General features: G+C 49.0%; 1 protein-coding gene across 5 annotated transcripts in view; it reads left to right on the top strand.

Annotated features, from left to right (window-relative positions):
* Positions 1 to 776: 776 nt before the first annotated feature.
* LOC135185431 (core histone macro-H2A.1) overlaps positions 777 to 14,374 on the top strand; it is a 43,941-nt gene continuing 30,343 nt past the window's right edge. For 2 of the 5 annotated variants that reach the window (XM_064162186.1, XM_064162188.1), the window contains exons 1-2: positions 777 to 931; positions 9,433 to 9,633. In XM_064162186.1, coding sequence (XP_064018256.1) covers positions 9,462 to 9,633 — 172 coding nt within the window. In that variant the 5' untranslated portion in view covers positions 777 to 931; positions 9,433 to 9,461. Of the gene's footprint in view, positions 932 to 976; positions 1,071 to 9,432; positions 9,634 to 14,374 lie in introns of those variants that run through there. The other 3 variants (XM_064162189.1, XM_064162190.1, XM_064162187.1) reach the window with 2 other exon arrangements.

Below are 14,374 nucleotides of genomic sequence, written 5' to 3' on the forward strand. Positions count from 1 at the left end.
CAGCACACAATGGCCCGGGCAGGCGCAGGCAGAGGAGGGCCGGGAGCAGCTGCGGGGAGCGCGGTGCCAGGGCCCAGCCCCGCACAGGGACGGGGCTCTGCAGAAGCCAGGCGGAGCGCCCGCATGGCTGCCGCCTGCCGCGGGGACCGGAGGGGCTGGCCCCGCCTGGGCGCACCGCGGGCCCGCGCTAGCGGGCGGAGAGGCAGGAGCCCCGCGGGGAGCGGGCAGCGCCCGCAGGGCCCGGGCCCGGCGCAGCGAGGAGCGGGGCGGGGCGGAGAGGCAGGAGCCCCGCGGGGAGCGGGGAGCAGGCAGCGCCCGCAGGGCCCGGGCCCGGCGCAGCGAGGAGCGGGGCGGGGCGGAGCGGCGGGCGGAGAGGCAGGAGCCCCGCGGGGAGCGGGGAGCAGGCAGCGCCCGCAGGGCCCGGGCCCGGCGCAGCGAGGAGCGGGGCGGGGCGGGGCGGAGCGGCGGGCGGAGAGGCAGGAGCCCCGCGGGGAGCGGGGAGCAGGCAGCGCCCGCAGGGCCCGGGCCCGGCGCAGTGAGGAGCGGGGCGGGGCGGAGCGGCGGGCGGAGAGGCAGGAGCCCCGCGGGGAGCGGGGAGCAGGCAGCGCCCGCAGGGCCCGGGCCCGGCGCAGCGAGGAGCGGGGCGGGGCGGGGCGGAGCGGCGGGCGGAGAGGCAGGAGCCCCGCGGGGAGCGGGGAGCAGGCAGCGCCCGCAGGGCCCGGGCCCGGCGCAGTGAGGAGCGGGGCGGGGCGGAGCGGCGGGCGGAGCGCGGGGATGTGACGTGCGGCGCGGGCGCGCAGGGCATTGTGGGAGCTCGCCGCCAGCCCCCGCCAGCCGTTCCCGTTGGCCCCGCGGGCGGAGCGGAGGCTGCGGGGCCGCCACCGGTTACCGACCGACCGACTGGAAACGTCTCGCCGCCGGAGGCCTCGCTGTGAGTCGCTGCCCGCGTCCGGCGGGAAGGGCCGCCTGCCCCGTGGGGATTGAGGAGAGCGCTGAGGGGCTCTGCCGCGGCGGGGAGCACCCGGCCCGCGGAGTTCGGGGCCCCCGCAGCCGGGTGGGCTTTGGGGGAGGTGAGGGCTTGCTCCTTTGGCTCTTCCCCGAGGAAACCCAGGAGGCTCGGGCCGCGCCGGGCGGTCTGTCGGTTCTGCCCCCTCTTGTTGTGCCTTGGGTGAAGCCGGAGATCCCCCCCGCGCCCAGCGAAATGGTGGCAGCTGGGGGTCGCTTCCGTGGCGTCTGCCTCGGGGCTGGGGCGGGAGGCTGGAAGGGGTCCGGTGGACACCCCACAGTCGCCGGCCCTGCCGAGGAGGGGTTCAGGGAAGGGCTGAGGGGTCGATCCGCGGTTTCCTCACGCTTCCCTCCGACACGTCCGCACGGACTCCTTCGCCGTTGCCGCCTGGGGTCCTCGGGCAGAAGATAACGCGCAGAGACCGCGGAGAGCGCGAGTGAGGCGCAGCGGAAGGGGCTTGCGGTCTGTGTGCACTGCGGGATGAACGAACTGTGGCATCAAAGTTACCTGCCGCAAGTGAACGACTTAATTAAAAAAGCCAAATGGCATTTTTAAAACCCTTGAGCAAAGGCTTCCGAGGGCGGTGGCAAATAAAGGCTGAGCGAGGAGGGGGCCCGGCGTTGTTTGGGACCTGTCACTTCTGGCGGTGCCCGCAATATGTCTGCCTGCGGGAGCCGAGCAGCCCGGGCAGGCTGCCTCTGCCTGTGGGTGTTCCTCACCGGGGACTGCAAGGACTGCAGGTGAATGCAGGTTCCCGAGGTACCACGCCAGGCACAGCACTCCAGCGCCTGGATTTAGACCAAAAACTGTGCCCGTGATAGCCAGCCAGAGGAACAAGCTGCCTCTCTAACTTCTGTCTTCCCGTGCACCTTTTGTTTCCTCTGTGATCTCTGAAAAGTTGCAGCAGGACCATGAAATTTCACCCGAAGCCGGCAGCTGGACCCAGCTCGTGGTAGAGTCGGATGGTGTAAAACTGAGGTTGCTTCATTAAGGTTGATGGAAGGAGTCTGGCTGCGAAAATCTGTTTGGATGAGGCTTGCTGTTTATCTCTTGACCATACAAATGAACCACCATTTTTTCCCCAGGGCTGTGTGTGGCTGTCACTTAGCAACAGGTCTGTAGGGAACTTTGCAGATCTACTGTCTTCCCCCATTCCTAAAAGCAGAAGAAAGAAATGAGCTAAGGAGAAAAGTCAGCAATTACTAAAAACAAAACCTGGCTCCTTAGGCGCAGCCAGAAATAAAAATTGAGGTGGAAACAAGGCAGTTACAGTTCCTTTTAAAAATACAGGTTTATGCCACTGACTATGAGATATTTTGTATCAAGTGGTCCCTAGTAAAAAATGTGTTGTGTGGGTTGTTGGTTTGTTTTAGTTGCTTTTAAGTGTTCTAAAAGAAAGAAATGACACTTGCTTACTTAGTATTGGTGGTGACAAGTTATTTTGCTGTGCTATGCATCCATAGCCTTTCACCTTGAAATCTACCAGGCCTTCTGTGTTCCTAAAGAGTAACTTTGTTTTGTTGTGTGCAAACACACTCATCTGATCGCCGGTGAAGCCAAGTGCTGATGGTGTAGATTAAGCCATAACTGATCTGAAAACTAGTGGTAAGACTAAAATTTGGCCTAGTGAAAGTAATACAGGGAGAGTGCTTAAGCACTGCTTGCTTTAGAGGTTAGCACTGGCAAGAAAAGTCCAGCTCTGCAACGTTAGTCTTAAAAGATATCAGTGTGTTTAAATGTGTTCTTGGGAACTGCCTGCTTCTGCAGATTAAAAAACCCACCAGTGCATGGCTTTGATAAAAGCTGGATAAGGTAGGTGATATAATCACACCCTAGAAGCATGGTCGAAATCTTGTGCTTCCAAGTAAGTTAGAAGTGTTTTTGTACGAGTCTGATGACCGACATCAAGGCCTGGTGTTTGTTCTGCACAAGAAGTAGTCCTGGCCCAGCAAGGACATAAAGGAGCAGCAATCTGGAAGGGATGCCACAAGAAGGAAAAAGAGCCTCCAGATAGAGCCATCCTTGTGAGAGGGAATATTGACCCAGTGGGCAGTGCAGTGAGCACTAGATTTGGTCAGCTCAGTGCTTTGAAGAGGCAAAAGAGGCACAGAAGGAGCAAGTGTTTGTGGAGGGAGTGCAGTGCCTGCTGGCTTGTTGGGGAAAGTTGCTATAAAGATAGGAAGAAGCTATAGCTCCTTGCCCAGACCCATTCTAAAGAGAGGATGGGCAGGACTTGGCTTGTGGTCCTTGTGCCAAGATGGTAGACTCCCACTGCTCATGGCCTCCTCACAGTCACTGTGTTATGCTCCTTCCCCTCAGCACTGTGGCATCTATCTTCAGATGCATTCTGATCTGGATGTTGCCTTGGAAGCATCCATATGAATTCTTTATTACCTTTTGGCTTCCTAACAAAAACGTCAGGGGGCAAAGAGCTTTTCAACATGCTCTTTAAACCAGTTTGTCTGACTGCTGAATTCATAAGCTGCCCAGTGGTTTAAAGTCCTGCAGTAGATGTTACCCTTCCTCCCTTCTACCCCAAAAGCTGTAACGTGCTTCCATGACAGCGCTCCCAGCAGTGGTCAGTGGTGCCAGCTGTGTTTCCCTTGTCCTGAGCGGTGGTGGCAGGATGCCCAGCGGACACTCTTGTCATGCTCCCGGCACTGCTGCTAGGTCATGCTCACATTGGAGGTTTGCACAGTGAGGGGATGCTGGGGTTTTCAGGGGCATCGTGACTTTGGCCAGCTCTACACAGTGTGTAAGAGTGCTTTGTTTTGCACACAGGTTTTGTGCAAAGGTTGTTCCTCTTCTTCTACCCTTTACATCAGCACTAAAGGAATTCTAGTCTTGCTAATCTCCATCTGAAAGCTCACCTGCTGGGCATTCCTAGGGAAGGGCTCTTCTCCGCCTTGTGCAGGTGAAAGTGAAGGTGTGTGCTGTTACCTTTTCAGGTGAGAAATGGCTGCGGTGCTGGAAGCCGTTTCACATCCAGTTGCACTCCTCTCTCTGCCTCAGAGCAGAATTCCTGCTTTGATAAAGCACTTCAGCTACAATTTGAAGCCATGATAAGCTATTAACTCTTCTTTTATTCCTGTTGTACCTGGAAACCACACTCGCAGACGGTGGCAAGATTATTAGAGACCATTTTCTGCAGAGTCTAGAAGCAGCGCCTCTTCTGAATGTGCCAGACTAGCTTCTGATTAGCCAAGAGCAGAGCAAGTTAGTTGTCAAAGCAAATTCAGCTGCACCTTTTCAAAGGGAGTTCAGCGAGTGGCTGTTGTTACAGCCCAGAAACAGCTGTAAGAGAGAATGGCAGCACTTGCCTTGTTAAGCTTTGAAACAATGGAGAGGAAATAGCATTGTATTAATCCCCTCCGATTCAACAATGAACTTTCCAGCTTAGTCGCTGTACTGGAAAGAAGAGAAGAATAATTACTAAATCATAGTATTTATCCTGTTGCAGGATAAATGGATTGCACTCTTGGATTCCACTAGACTGACTTGATGTGATCATGTAGATCTAAATTTAATCATCTGTTTGCTGAGTGCAGTTAATACACCAGCGCAAGCCCATGCTGCCTGACAGCAGCATTTGCAGTCATTTAAGTCATTTATAAGCAGGACCTGAAAGCTATTAATAGCAGGAGGGTTTATTTACTACTGTTTGATGAAAGTGTCAGATTGACTGAGCTAATGAAGTACTGGGATTTAGAAATGAGAGATGTGCAGGCAGCACCTTCAGAATTCAGCAAAGTTAAACCTTTCCCTGTGTGTGTTTTGGGAAGGTATTTGGAAGGGTAGCTTTAGCTCTTTGTCCAGAAAACTCTGGCCAACCAGAGTCCACCACAACCAGCTTCAAATAAAAAAAAAAAAAGTGAATTCTGCTGCTTGTATTGCTACACCTTTCATATTTTTGTTCTTGGAGAATGTATTTCTGACTCTCAAAGACATAGAATCATAGAATCAGCCAGGTTGGAAGAGACCTCCAAAATCATCCAGTCCAACCTATCACCCTGCCCTATCCAATCAACTAGACCATGGCACTAAGTGCCTCATCCAGTCTTTTCTTGAAGACCCCCAGGGACAGTGCCTCCACCACCTCCCTGGGCAGCCCATTCCAATGGGAAATCACTCTCTCTGTGAAGAACTTCTTCCTAATATCCAGCCTATACCTACCCTGGCACAACTTGAGACATGAGGTAGAGAAGCCTTGTACTGTGAACTTTTGCTGTAAGCAAAAATAATACACTATCAGATCCTCACTTCTGTCAGTTTAGGGATCCTAGAAAGCAGCCTGGATCTTGCTACAGTCTTTAAGGGGCTTTCAAAAGGCTAAATTCTGCAAGTAGGGCAATCCACGTCCAAGCACAGCAGAGCCACTGGAGAACAGAGCATTCAGTGTGATTGGAAGTCAAAGGTGCACTTGGCTAAGTTGGCTCCTCGGAGATCTCCCGTAGTTGTCACAGCGATCGTTCTGTGAACTGTCACAATGAAACTCAGTCACTCTGTTGTCACATCTTGGAAGATGCTGCACCTTTGGCAAAGCTGCTCAGCAGTGGCATTGCAAAGGCAAGGCAGAGGGAGGAAGGGACAGGACTGCTCTGTTGACTGACTGTCACTGGCTGCCTCTCCTTTTGTTTTTCCTTTTTATTGTAAATGATCCTGCTCCAATCTTGGCTGGACTATGGCTCATGTGATAAGGTTCCCTTTGGTTGCCTCCCTCCCTCATCTTTGGCTAGCAGTGACTCAGCAGACAGCTCTGGTTCATTAGCGTTGGCAGCATTCCAGAGTTTCTGGTATTACAAAGATAAAGCATTTGAGAACATGGAAGGCACACGGTTTTCTCTGGGGTTTGATCTCTTGCCATGCTCTCTACGTTTAACTCCAGTAAATCTTTTTTTTTTTTGTGGCTGTTGCATGTGAAACCTCTTTCCCTTCTCTTTTGCTGTGAAAAACAAGAGCAGAAGCTTTGAGAGCCCATTGGGCCATCCCGCAGCTCAAAGACAGGATAAACAGGTTTTGCTAACCTGATTGTGGATCCTGAATCTGTAATTAAACCCAAAGGTCTTCCATGCCAGGTGCTTTTCCCCCTTCCAAATCACACGATTGACACAATTAAAAGTGGTCCTTGAAACTTGGGATTTTCTTCGCTCTAGCCCCAAACAGCTAAAGATACAGTGGGTCACTAAATGTTGTAGGAAGAACATCCCTGAGACAGGAAGCTCTGAGAATCATCTTTATCTCTTCACCTCTGATGCTAGAAGTTCCACAAGTTCTTGCTCTCTTCAGTAAGAATCCCCCACCTTCTGGTTCAGGCAGAATTTTCCCTTGCACAGAAACTTCCAGGCGGAAAGCTCTTTGGTGTCCAGTATGAGAGGATCAGGTTAATTGTGAAGATTGGTGCAGGGTTTTGCTAAATAATAGCAAGACAAATTCACCAGGGGTACAAAATAAAATAAAAAGGGGCAAATTAACTTCTAGAGCTTGCAGAAGAGATAAAATAAGCTTATTGTGAACAACAACAACGAAGATGCTCCTTTTTGTGTACGGATAGGTGTTAGCTAGCGGCAGATGACAGGAGGCTTGGAGACATCAAGTAGAAAATAGTGCATTAAAGGGAAGAACATCTTCTGAAAACCAGGTGAAAGAGGTTGGAAGCAGCAAAGTGTTTTGCTGCAGGGTAATATAGAGGAGGTTGGTTTAGTGTGACCGATGGCAGTTGACTTGACAGCACTCTGAAGGGATGGGATGTGCCCAGGGACAGGGATGTGCAGGACCGATTTGTCCCTGTATAGGAAGGAGCCAATTCCTTTCCTTCTCTAAGGAACAGTGTCGCGGAACTGCGAACTCCTCTATCCCTCCCTGGCACCATCTGCAGCACGGCCATCCACGTGTGCCTTGCAGTTGGATTTCATATTGGGTGAGCTGTACTTTAGCTCCCTCAGAGTCTCTGGCAGTGATTCTGCAGGGCTGCATTACTCATACTTTGATCTAAATGCAGCTGATGGCCAGGTGAGACTCTCCCAGAGAAGGAAACGAAATCCAGCGCCAAGAAGTAAGGATTCCCACGATATCTTCCAACTTCTTTGACTATCCCTTACACTCATAATCTCACCCACAGAGGTTTGCTGCTTAACACTTGCAGATTTCCTCTAGAAAAAAATGGTTTTCACCATTCACCTGTCAGTTACAAACCCAAGAAGTTCTGGGGGAAGCTAGAAGCATTTGGTGCAAATTTTATTCAGTCGACTTCTTAACATTTGTGAGATTAAACATCTCTAGCATTGATGAAAATGGATAATGAACTATGAAAATTGCTGGCAGAAAGTCCAGAGCCAACTCAAAGCCACACCCAGCCTTCCTGCTAACAAAGGCAGAGCGAAGTGGATGAGAAAATGCAATTAAATGCAAGAGTTGTGAGCTCCACTGGGCAGTTTCTTAAGGCAAAAGCACAGGCTTTTCTCATCCTCTTCACAGGATAATTGAGAGCAGAGGAAAAGAGAAGGAGCCCTTTTTGGTGACTTTCTCCTTCCAAAATGTCCTGTCTGTGTTTTTGACAGCAGTTCCAAAAACATAGTGTGACTTTCATCTGAGCTAATAAGATGGGATTATTCCATTTGCCTTTAACAAGCAGTTACTTAATTCAAATATGAACTCTTTGATTAATGGGATGTGGAAGTGGAAAAGAAATGTTTGATACTTGTGTTTCTGTGGTTATCCTGAGTGGTCTCCATCTGATAGTCATGCAGTGTGAATCCCAGTGACTCATGGAGATTAAGCAGACTGTAGGACATGTCAGCACAGAAGAGAAGCTGCAGAACTCAGCAGTGGGCTTGGTGAACTTGTTTGGCCTGATTGTGAGCTCACTCACTGTAGATCAGGCATGTGGTAAATACAGCTAGGTTCAGAAGGACAAGGACAGGATTCAGAATAAACAAGACAAAACCCAAAAAGGTGCGGCAGAGAAGTGGTGTGATGGGAAAGCAAGTTGGAACGGGGTTCACTGGGGAGTACAGAAACACTGTGGGGAATCTCTGCTTGGTAGGACTTGTGCAAGGGAAGAGCTGGGGGATACAGAGGTGCACTTATCACTAATGCATGCTGCTGGTTTCCTTATTGCTCCAGACACACAGGAGGGCAAGACAGGGACTGTCTCCTTTCCTCTGAGCTGATTTCACAGCTCGGTTCGTTGCCTAAACCCTCACGGGTGCCTCAAGAGCCTGCAAACCCTTCACCTTTTTGAGTTTGTCAGCTTTTATTTGCAGCCAGAGTCAAAATCAACGAGAGAAAAAAGTGTTTGACAGCTGTATCAGCAGCAGGTTCCTGCACTGCCATACACCGAGATACAGCTATCAGATAGCTGCTGGATGTTTAGACCACTGGCATGGTAAGGAAAAGTGGCAGGTTGCAGCTCATCAGATTGCTAGAGGGCACGTTGCAGAAGTAGAGGCTTCCATGTAGAGATGGCTGCTTTGTTAGGCTCAAAACACCAGGTTCACTTCAGGTCCTCCAGAAAACAGGACATCTGCTGTACAAGAGATGTGTTGTGCCCATCACAGGCCTTTGTTCTGTGAATTCATGCGTCCTGGAAAATTGGCTCCTTGAGGAATGCAAATATCCTTTAGGAAGCCTGGAGAAGAGGAGGCTCCAGGGAGCCTTGCAGTTTGAAGGGGGCTACAGGAGAGCTGGAGAGGGACTTTCACAAAAGCATGGAGTGACAGGACAAGGGATAGTGGCTTCAAACTGGAAGAAGCTGGATTTAAATTAGACATTAGGAGGAAATTCTTCCCCCTTGAGGGTGGTGAGGCACTGGAAGAGATTAGCTGGAGAAGTTGTGGAGGCTCCATCTCTGGGAGTGTTCAAAGACAGATTGGCTGGGGCCTTGGGCAACCTGGTTTAGTAGTAGTAGGTGTCACTGTGCATGGCAGGGGCTTTGGAACTAAATGAACTTGAAGGCCCCTTCCAAACCGTTCTGTGATTAGGAGAAGAGTTCCCACCACAGTTATTCAAATGGTTGGTCAAGAGTTTTGTCCAGAGAGCTGAGGCTTGTGTCAGTCTCCTTGTGGGAAGCACCTCCTGTTTTAACAGAGTCTCTGTTTTCCACAAGGTAGTTAGCAGGCTGTACTCCATTAGTGGTACCAGTTTAATCTGTCAGGAATTTCAGGAGGTCAGTGGCAAGGCTGATGTAAATGAGAGAGTTTCCTTGGTTTGTGTATTTACTGTGTAAAATGTGCCAGGATTACAATGGCAAGTAAACATTGTGTCACATTGTTGGAGCTGCTTCTTCTAGACCCTCTAGAGAGCCAACTTGTCTGGATGGTTTAGGCCCAGCCCAAGATACTGCTGTGTTGAGAGGTTCAGGATACAATATTGCAGCCCTTACTGATAACCTTTATCTTTTCCTTTTCTCTCCTCTTCCCAATTTACAGAGTGCTGTTGCAGACCCAGTACAGACAAAATGTCCAGCAGGGGTGGAAAGAAGAAGTCCACCAAGACTTCCCGCTCCGCCAAGGCTGGGGTGATCTTCCCTGTTGGAAGGATGCTACGTTACATCAAGAAAGGCCACCCCAAGTACAGAATTGGTGTTGGTGCTCCTGTGTACATGGCTGCTGTACTGGAGTATCTGACTGGTAGGTTTGGCTGAACCCTGTCACATGGAAATAATAATGCAAAGTAAAGCCTAAAAAGATTCTCTGGCTAAAAAAGTTATAGCTGAAGTGCTCTGCTGATCACAAACTGAGCCAAAACTGAAGGTCCCCCACCCCTGCCTCAGAGCGTTGCTGGCTTTTGTACCAGAGCTTTTGCACTGGATATGCTCTGACCTGTTGCAAACACTTTTCTTCCACATGAGCAGTCAGAAGGATTCCTACCAGTGCCAGTACATGTGGTCTGGACCTTCAGTGCTGCAGTCCTCCCTGCTCCAGTGTTGAGCCTGATGGCTTTGCCTGGGTTGCAGTTGTCTGTCAAGCATATCCATTTCTTTGACACAGAGAGCTTCTTGGTGTTTACACAAGGCTGTTCCTTACAGCATTGTTTAACCACTGTTGTTCAATGTGCAGATCATTTGGGAGCCTCCACAGGCTGCAGCTGGCTGAGTCTGTGTATAAATGCACACTCTGCTTAACTAGCCCAGATCTGCTTGTGCTTGTAGTCCTCTTTCTCTCATCACAATAAGACTACCTTAAATAATTATCACAGTACCTTCTTGAGGGACAAAACTATTTTTTCCCACCATTTAGTAAGAAGCCTCAAAGGAAGTAAATGCTTTGCCTAGAGTCATACACAAGCAGGTGTGCAAGTAAAGATCTTTAGCAGTTCTCTCAAATGAGACTTTAAATGTAAGTTTACCTCACAAACACTACAAAAGTAGTCTTCAAAGAGAAAATGAACCCCAGCTGTACAGCAGCAACAGGTGGGCTCACTGCAGTATTGGCTTGCTTAGCAGAGCAATACATTTCAAGAAGTGTGCAAGAATGAGCCCTCAGTTCACTCGTGCTCGTGTGGCCAGACTGACTTGCAGCAAGTAGCTGTAGGCTGGGGGTGCTAGCAGAAGGCACAAATGCTGGGTGAGTTGCTCTGGAGGCAGATTCTAGCAGAAAGCACAAGAGCTAAGAGGGTAACCCTCTGGAGAAAGATTCTGTTAGCATGTCTAGGAAGAAGCTTGAGCTGGAGCTTGTTTCTCAGAGCAGTGTTTCTTTACCAGTGGCTCTGCTGATGTCAGTGTTGTGGCTGCAGCAGGTTCGAGTGTTTCAAGGGACAGTTGTCTCTAAGCGACAGTGCTATGCTGAGCCCTGGGGAAGGGAAATGCTTCACTCTGTCCTTGACTGAAGCACAAAGCAGCAAAGTGTGCTTAAACTTTGAGAGTATTTAAAACCAACCTGACCCGACTCCTAAGAATTTCAGATACACCTTATAATGGATGTAGATGTGGAAGGGCAAAAATAGGCTGGTTTGGGTTTTTTTGGAAGGCTTCTTCCACTAAAGAGGCAGATTGGTAATGCTGGAGAATAATGAAGAGTGCTTGTTTTCTGTCAGGGGTTCGTGCTGCTTGATAGAATTTCCTCAGTCATCAAATATCCCTGTCTTGCTTTTTTAACTTTGTTCATGTTTGTAGCTTTCTTTACTCAGGCCTTTTCTTTCAAAGAGTGCTTTTAAATTCCTAGCTGGCCTTAAATTAATGTTTCCTTCAGCTGGGTTCCAGCTTACAGCAATAACAACTCAAATAAAATGCTTCTTAGGGTGAAGGGTGCTTTGAATGTGCCCTGTTAAAGGCAGGGAACAATACAGGTGAGCTTAAGGCACTGCTAATGAGCAGCACATGTTATGGGTAACTGATTGGAAGTGTTTACTGAGGCACTGATGGTTTAGGCAGCTGAGAACAGGCTGGGGAAATAAAGGTGTTTCTTTAAGTGCTTGGGAAGGTGTCTGAGGAGGTTAACAACAAAAAAGGCCAAAAAACAATTTTGACACATTGCTTCTTCAGGAAGGGGAGAAAAGGAGGGGGAAAGTACCTTTTTCCACCTTTTCTTCCTTTAAATAATTTACAGCTGGTCTGGTTTAGTTTTTCCTCCTCTGAAAGCCAGGTAGATAGTCCTAGTATCCTGTACCAGTCTTTGCTTTCCTTCTTATAGGTAGACGCATCTCAAAAGCACAAGTACTCTTGTTTCCCTACTGGCTTAGTAGCAGCTTTATGACTGCTTTCAGTCTGGTGGGATTTTTCTTCCCCCCACTCTGTAAGTTTTTCACACTCTCCATGAGAGTAATTTCTTAGCCTTTAATGCTCAGTGTGTGTTCTGCACCTCAGATCGTTCCCGGGTTTCAGTGTAATTCAGAGACACTGCAGATGCATGAAGATGAAGATTTTGGGATCGTGGTTTGTTTTTTTACTTCTTTGCAGTTATGGCTTCACAAGAGCAGAGAAATCCTGACTTCTCTCCAGGAGAGTTCTAAAGATGCTCGTTGCCAGCACATGATCTGAGACTAAATCAAAGCCTTTCAGCCATTTCAAAGTAAAAGCAGGAACGTGACATAATAGGAAGGAGAGCCTGTGAAGTGGCATGCTAATAAATTGGTTAAATCAAAAAGCAGCCCTGTGCATCCAGGAAGGAGAGGGAAACGTCAAATATCAAAAGCAGTTGTAGGGAAGAACTTCAGAAAAGCCTGGGAGGAGCAATGACAGAGATGTGACCTGAGACAGGAACCTGCTCAGATCGAAAGCCGGTTCCTGCGTGTGCAGAGCACAGCGCTGCCCGCAGCCCTTCAGGAGATGAGGTGCTAGGTTTTGCTGACCTTTGCTGAAGTTCAGCTCTGACGTCAGGCTGCAATTACCCCATAACGTGCTCAGATCTGGGTCTGGGTGAGTTTGAGATTTGAAGCTGTGTAATGCTTCCAGCTGTTCAGACCTGGAGTTCTGCTCTGGATCCATCCACAGCTTTGGCTTTGGCCACTTTGTGCTTTGAAGTTGCCTTCCTGTTCCCGTGAATGTGAAGTGAAAATGCACATTCTGTAGTTTCTTGTCGGGTGTGGGACTTTAGCCCTCTCCAGCCTGTGCCAAACAAAGGGCTTTTTCAGCCCGCTTTGATGTTCTTGTGCGCTAGTGCAGCTACACACAGGTCAGCTCCACATGCAGGAGCAGCACTGTCTGAGCATACAGGACTTGGTCTGGCTGCTTCACTTGCTGTGAACTGAAAACTCTCTCCTTGCTGTGCTACTTTTCAGCCTTTTGCCTTCTGACAACTTCGGCAGGGGCTGGAGTTGTGTTGAGTTCCCTGTGTTGTCTATTGTGATAACGTCAATAAATTCACTATATTATTAGATCTACAAATTAAATTCTGCTCTTCAGCTAAGAAAGTGGTTTCCCATGTCTTGCATTTCAATATACTTGACATGAGCAGGTTGCAATGAGTGTTCTTCTCCTTCTTGCTCTCTAAAGGTTCTTGTTACCTACAAGTCAAACCACAGTCATGCTCTGATCAGCACACCTAGTGTATCTAGGTTAGTTTCTTAAGTGCACCACTTGCTTTTTCCCTGCTGCTTTGCATCTCAGGAAATGACCTGTAAATAGGCTCCAAGAGTGTTCCTGGGTGAACTTGCAGACAGTACCTGTGAGCTTTGCAGGTACTGCACCAAGCAGATACGTGTCCTTTCTTTGCTCTGAGGGACTAGTATGGATGCTGAAGAACTATAATTTGTGGTTCTGGTTTCTTCACAGCAGCAGTTGATGCAGTGTTGCCTGTCTTGCAGGGAACAGAATATTTGATTACTTTCTGCTTACACTGCAGAACTAATTTTAAGCATTATCAAGGTCTTTAAGCTGGTGAAAAGTTCAGTGTTGGTAATTCCTTTTGTATCCTTTCCTTATTGTGGTGCTTGTTTTACAATGGCTCACTGCTTGTTTATCTTCCTTTAGCTTGTGCTTCAGAAAACCACAATCCTCCCTTTATTTTCTCTGCAAACTCGTGCATCAGCATCAGTTTATGTCAAAACCCCCAGCTAGGTTAGTCGAGACCACAGACAGAGTGTGGGATGCTGTGGCCATTCAGATGAAGTCGCGTGGCTTGTGTTTGTCAGGAGTGGTCCAGCCATGCATGCAATCAGCCATATTCCCTTCAGACGTGTAGCCTGCACAAGTTACAGTTTACTCCAAACTTTCTTACTAATAGAAGGAGATATTTCTTTGCCCTTAAAACCCAGAAATCTCTGGAGCATATTTAAAGGCAGCAAGAAGCAGGCCTGCAAGTAATTTCTGCTCCCCCTGCCCCCCATCGTCTTCCCTACACTGTAAATAATTTTCAATTGCCAAAATGTCACAGCAAATGAGGAGAAGGAGAAGTTTATAAAACAGCAGGAGAACTGGAGTGCAGAAGAAATGAGACTTTGATTTATATTTGTCCTGTACATACTGAAGTGAGGGAGCAGAAAATGCTGTCTGCTTTCTCCGTTAGAAGTTCTTTGTGCCTCGGCTGGGATTTCATTGCCCAGCGTTTACTGTTGACCATGCGTTTGTTCGGATGCAGAACAAGCACCTTCGGAATCCCACGGTTGGAATTACATCTGAGGCTGGCTGCTGCTTACCTGAGCTTTTGTTTTCAGGCTCTCTGATGTCACCAGGCTCCCCTAATGGAGCTTTGTGTGCTGGAGCTCAGTTTGTTGCATTTTCATCTTGATTAATTTTCGATGTGGAAAACTTTGTGAGGCCAGCTGCCGATTGGCTGCAAAGTGAAAGTCCTTCCTGAGTGCAGTGAGTTTGGGTGCCCGCTTCAGGTGCTCACTTTCCACCCTGCAAGCTGATCAGCTTGAACTGCTGTTCACCTCTTATGTTCTGCTTGCTGCTGAGAATTGTCACAGGGTTAGCAAGGAGAACAACGTTTT

Source organism: Pogoniulus pusillus, chromosome 22 (assembly GCF_015220805.1).
Source record: "Pogoniulus pusillus isolate bPogPus1 chromosome 22, bPogPus1.pri, whole genome shotgun sequence".
Taxonomy (NCBI): domain Eukaryota; kingdom Metazoa; phylum Chordata; class Aves; order Piciformes; family Lybiidae; genus Pogoniulus; species Pogoniulus pusillus.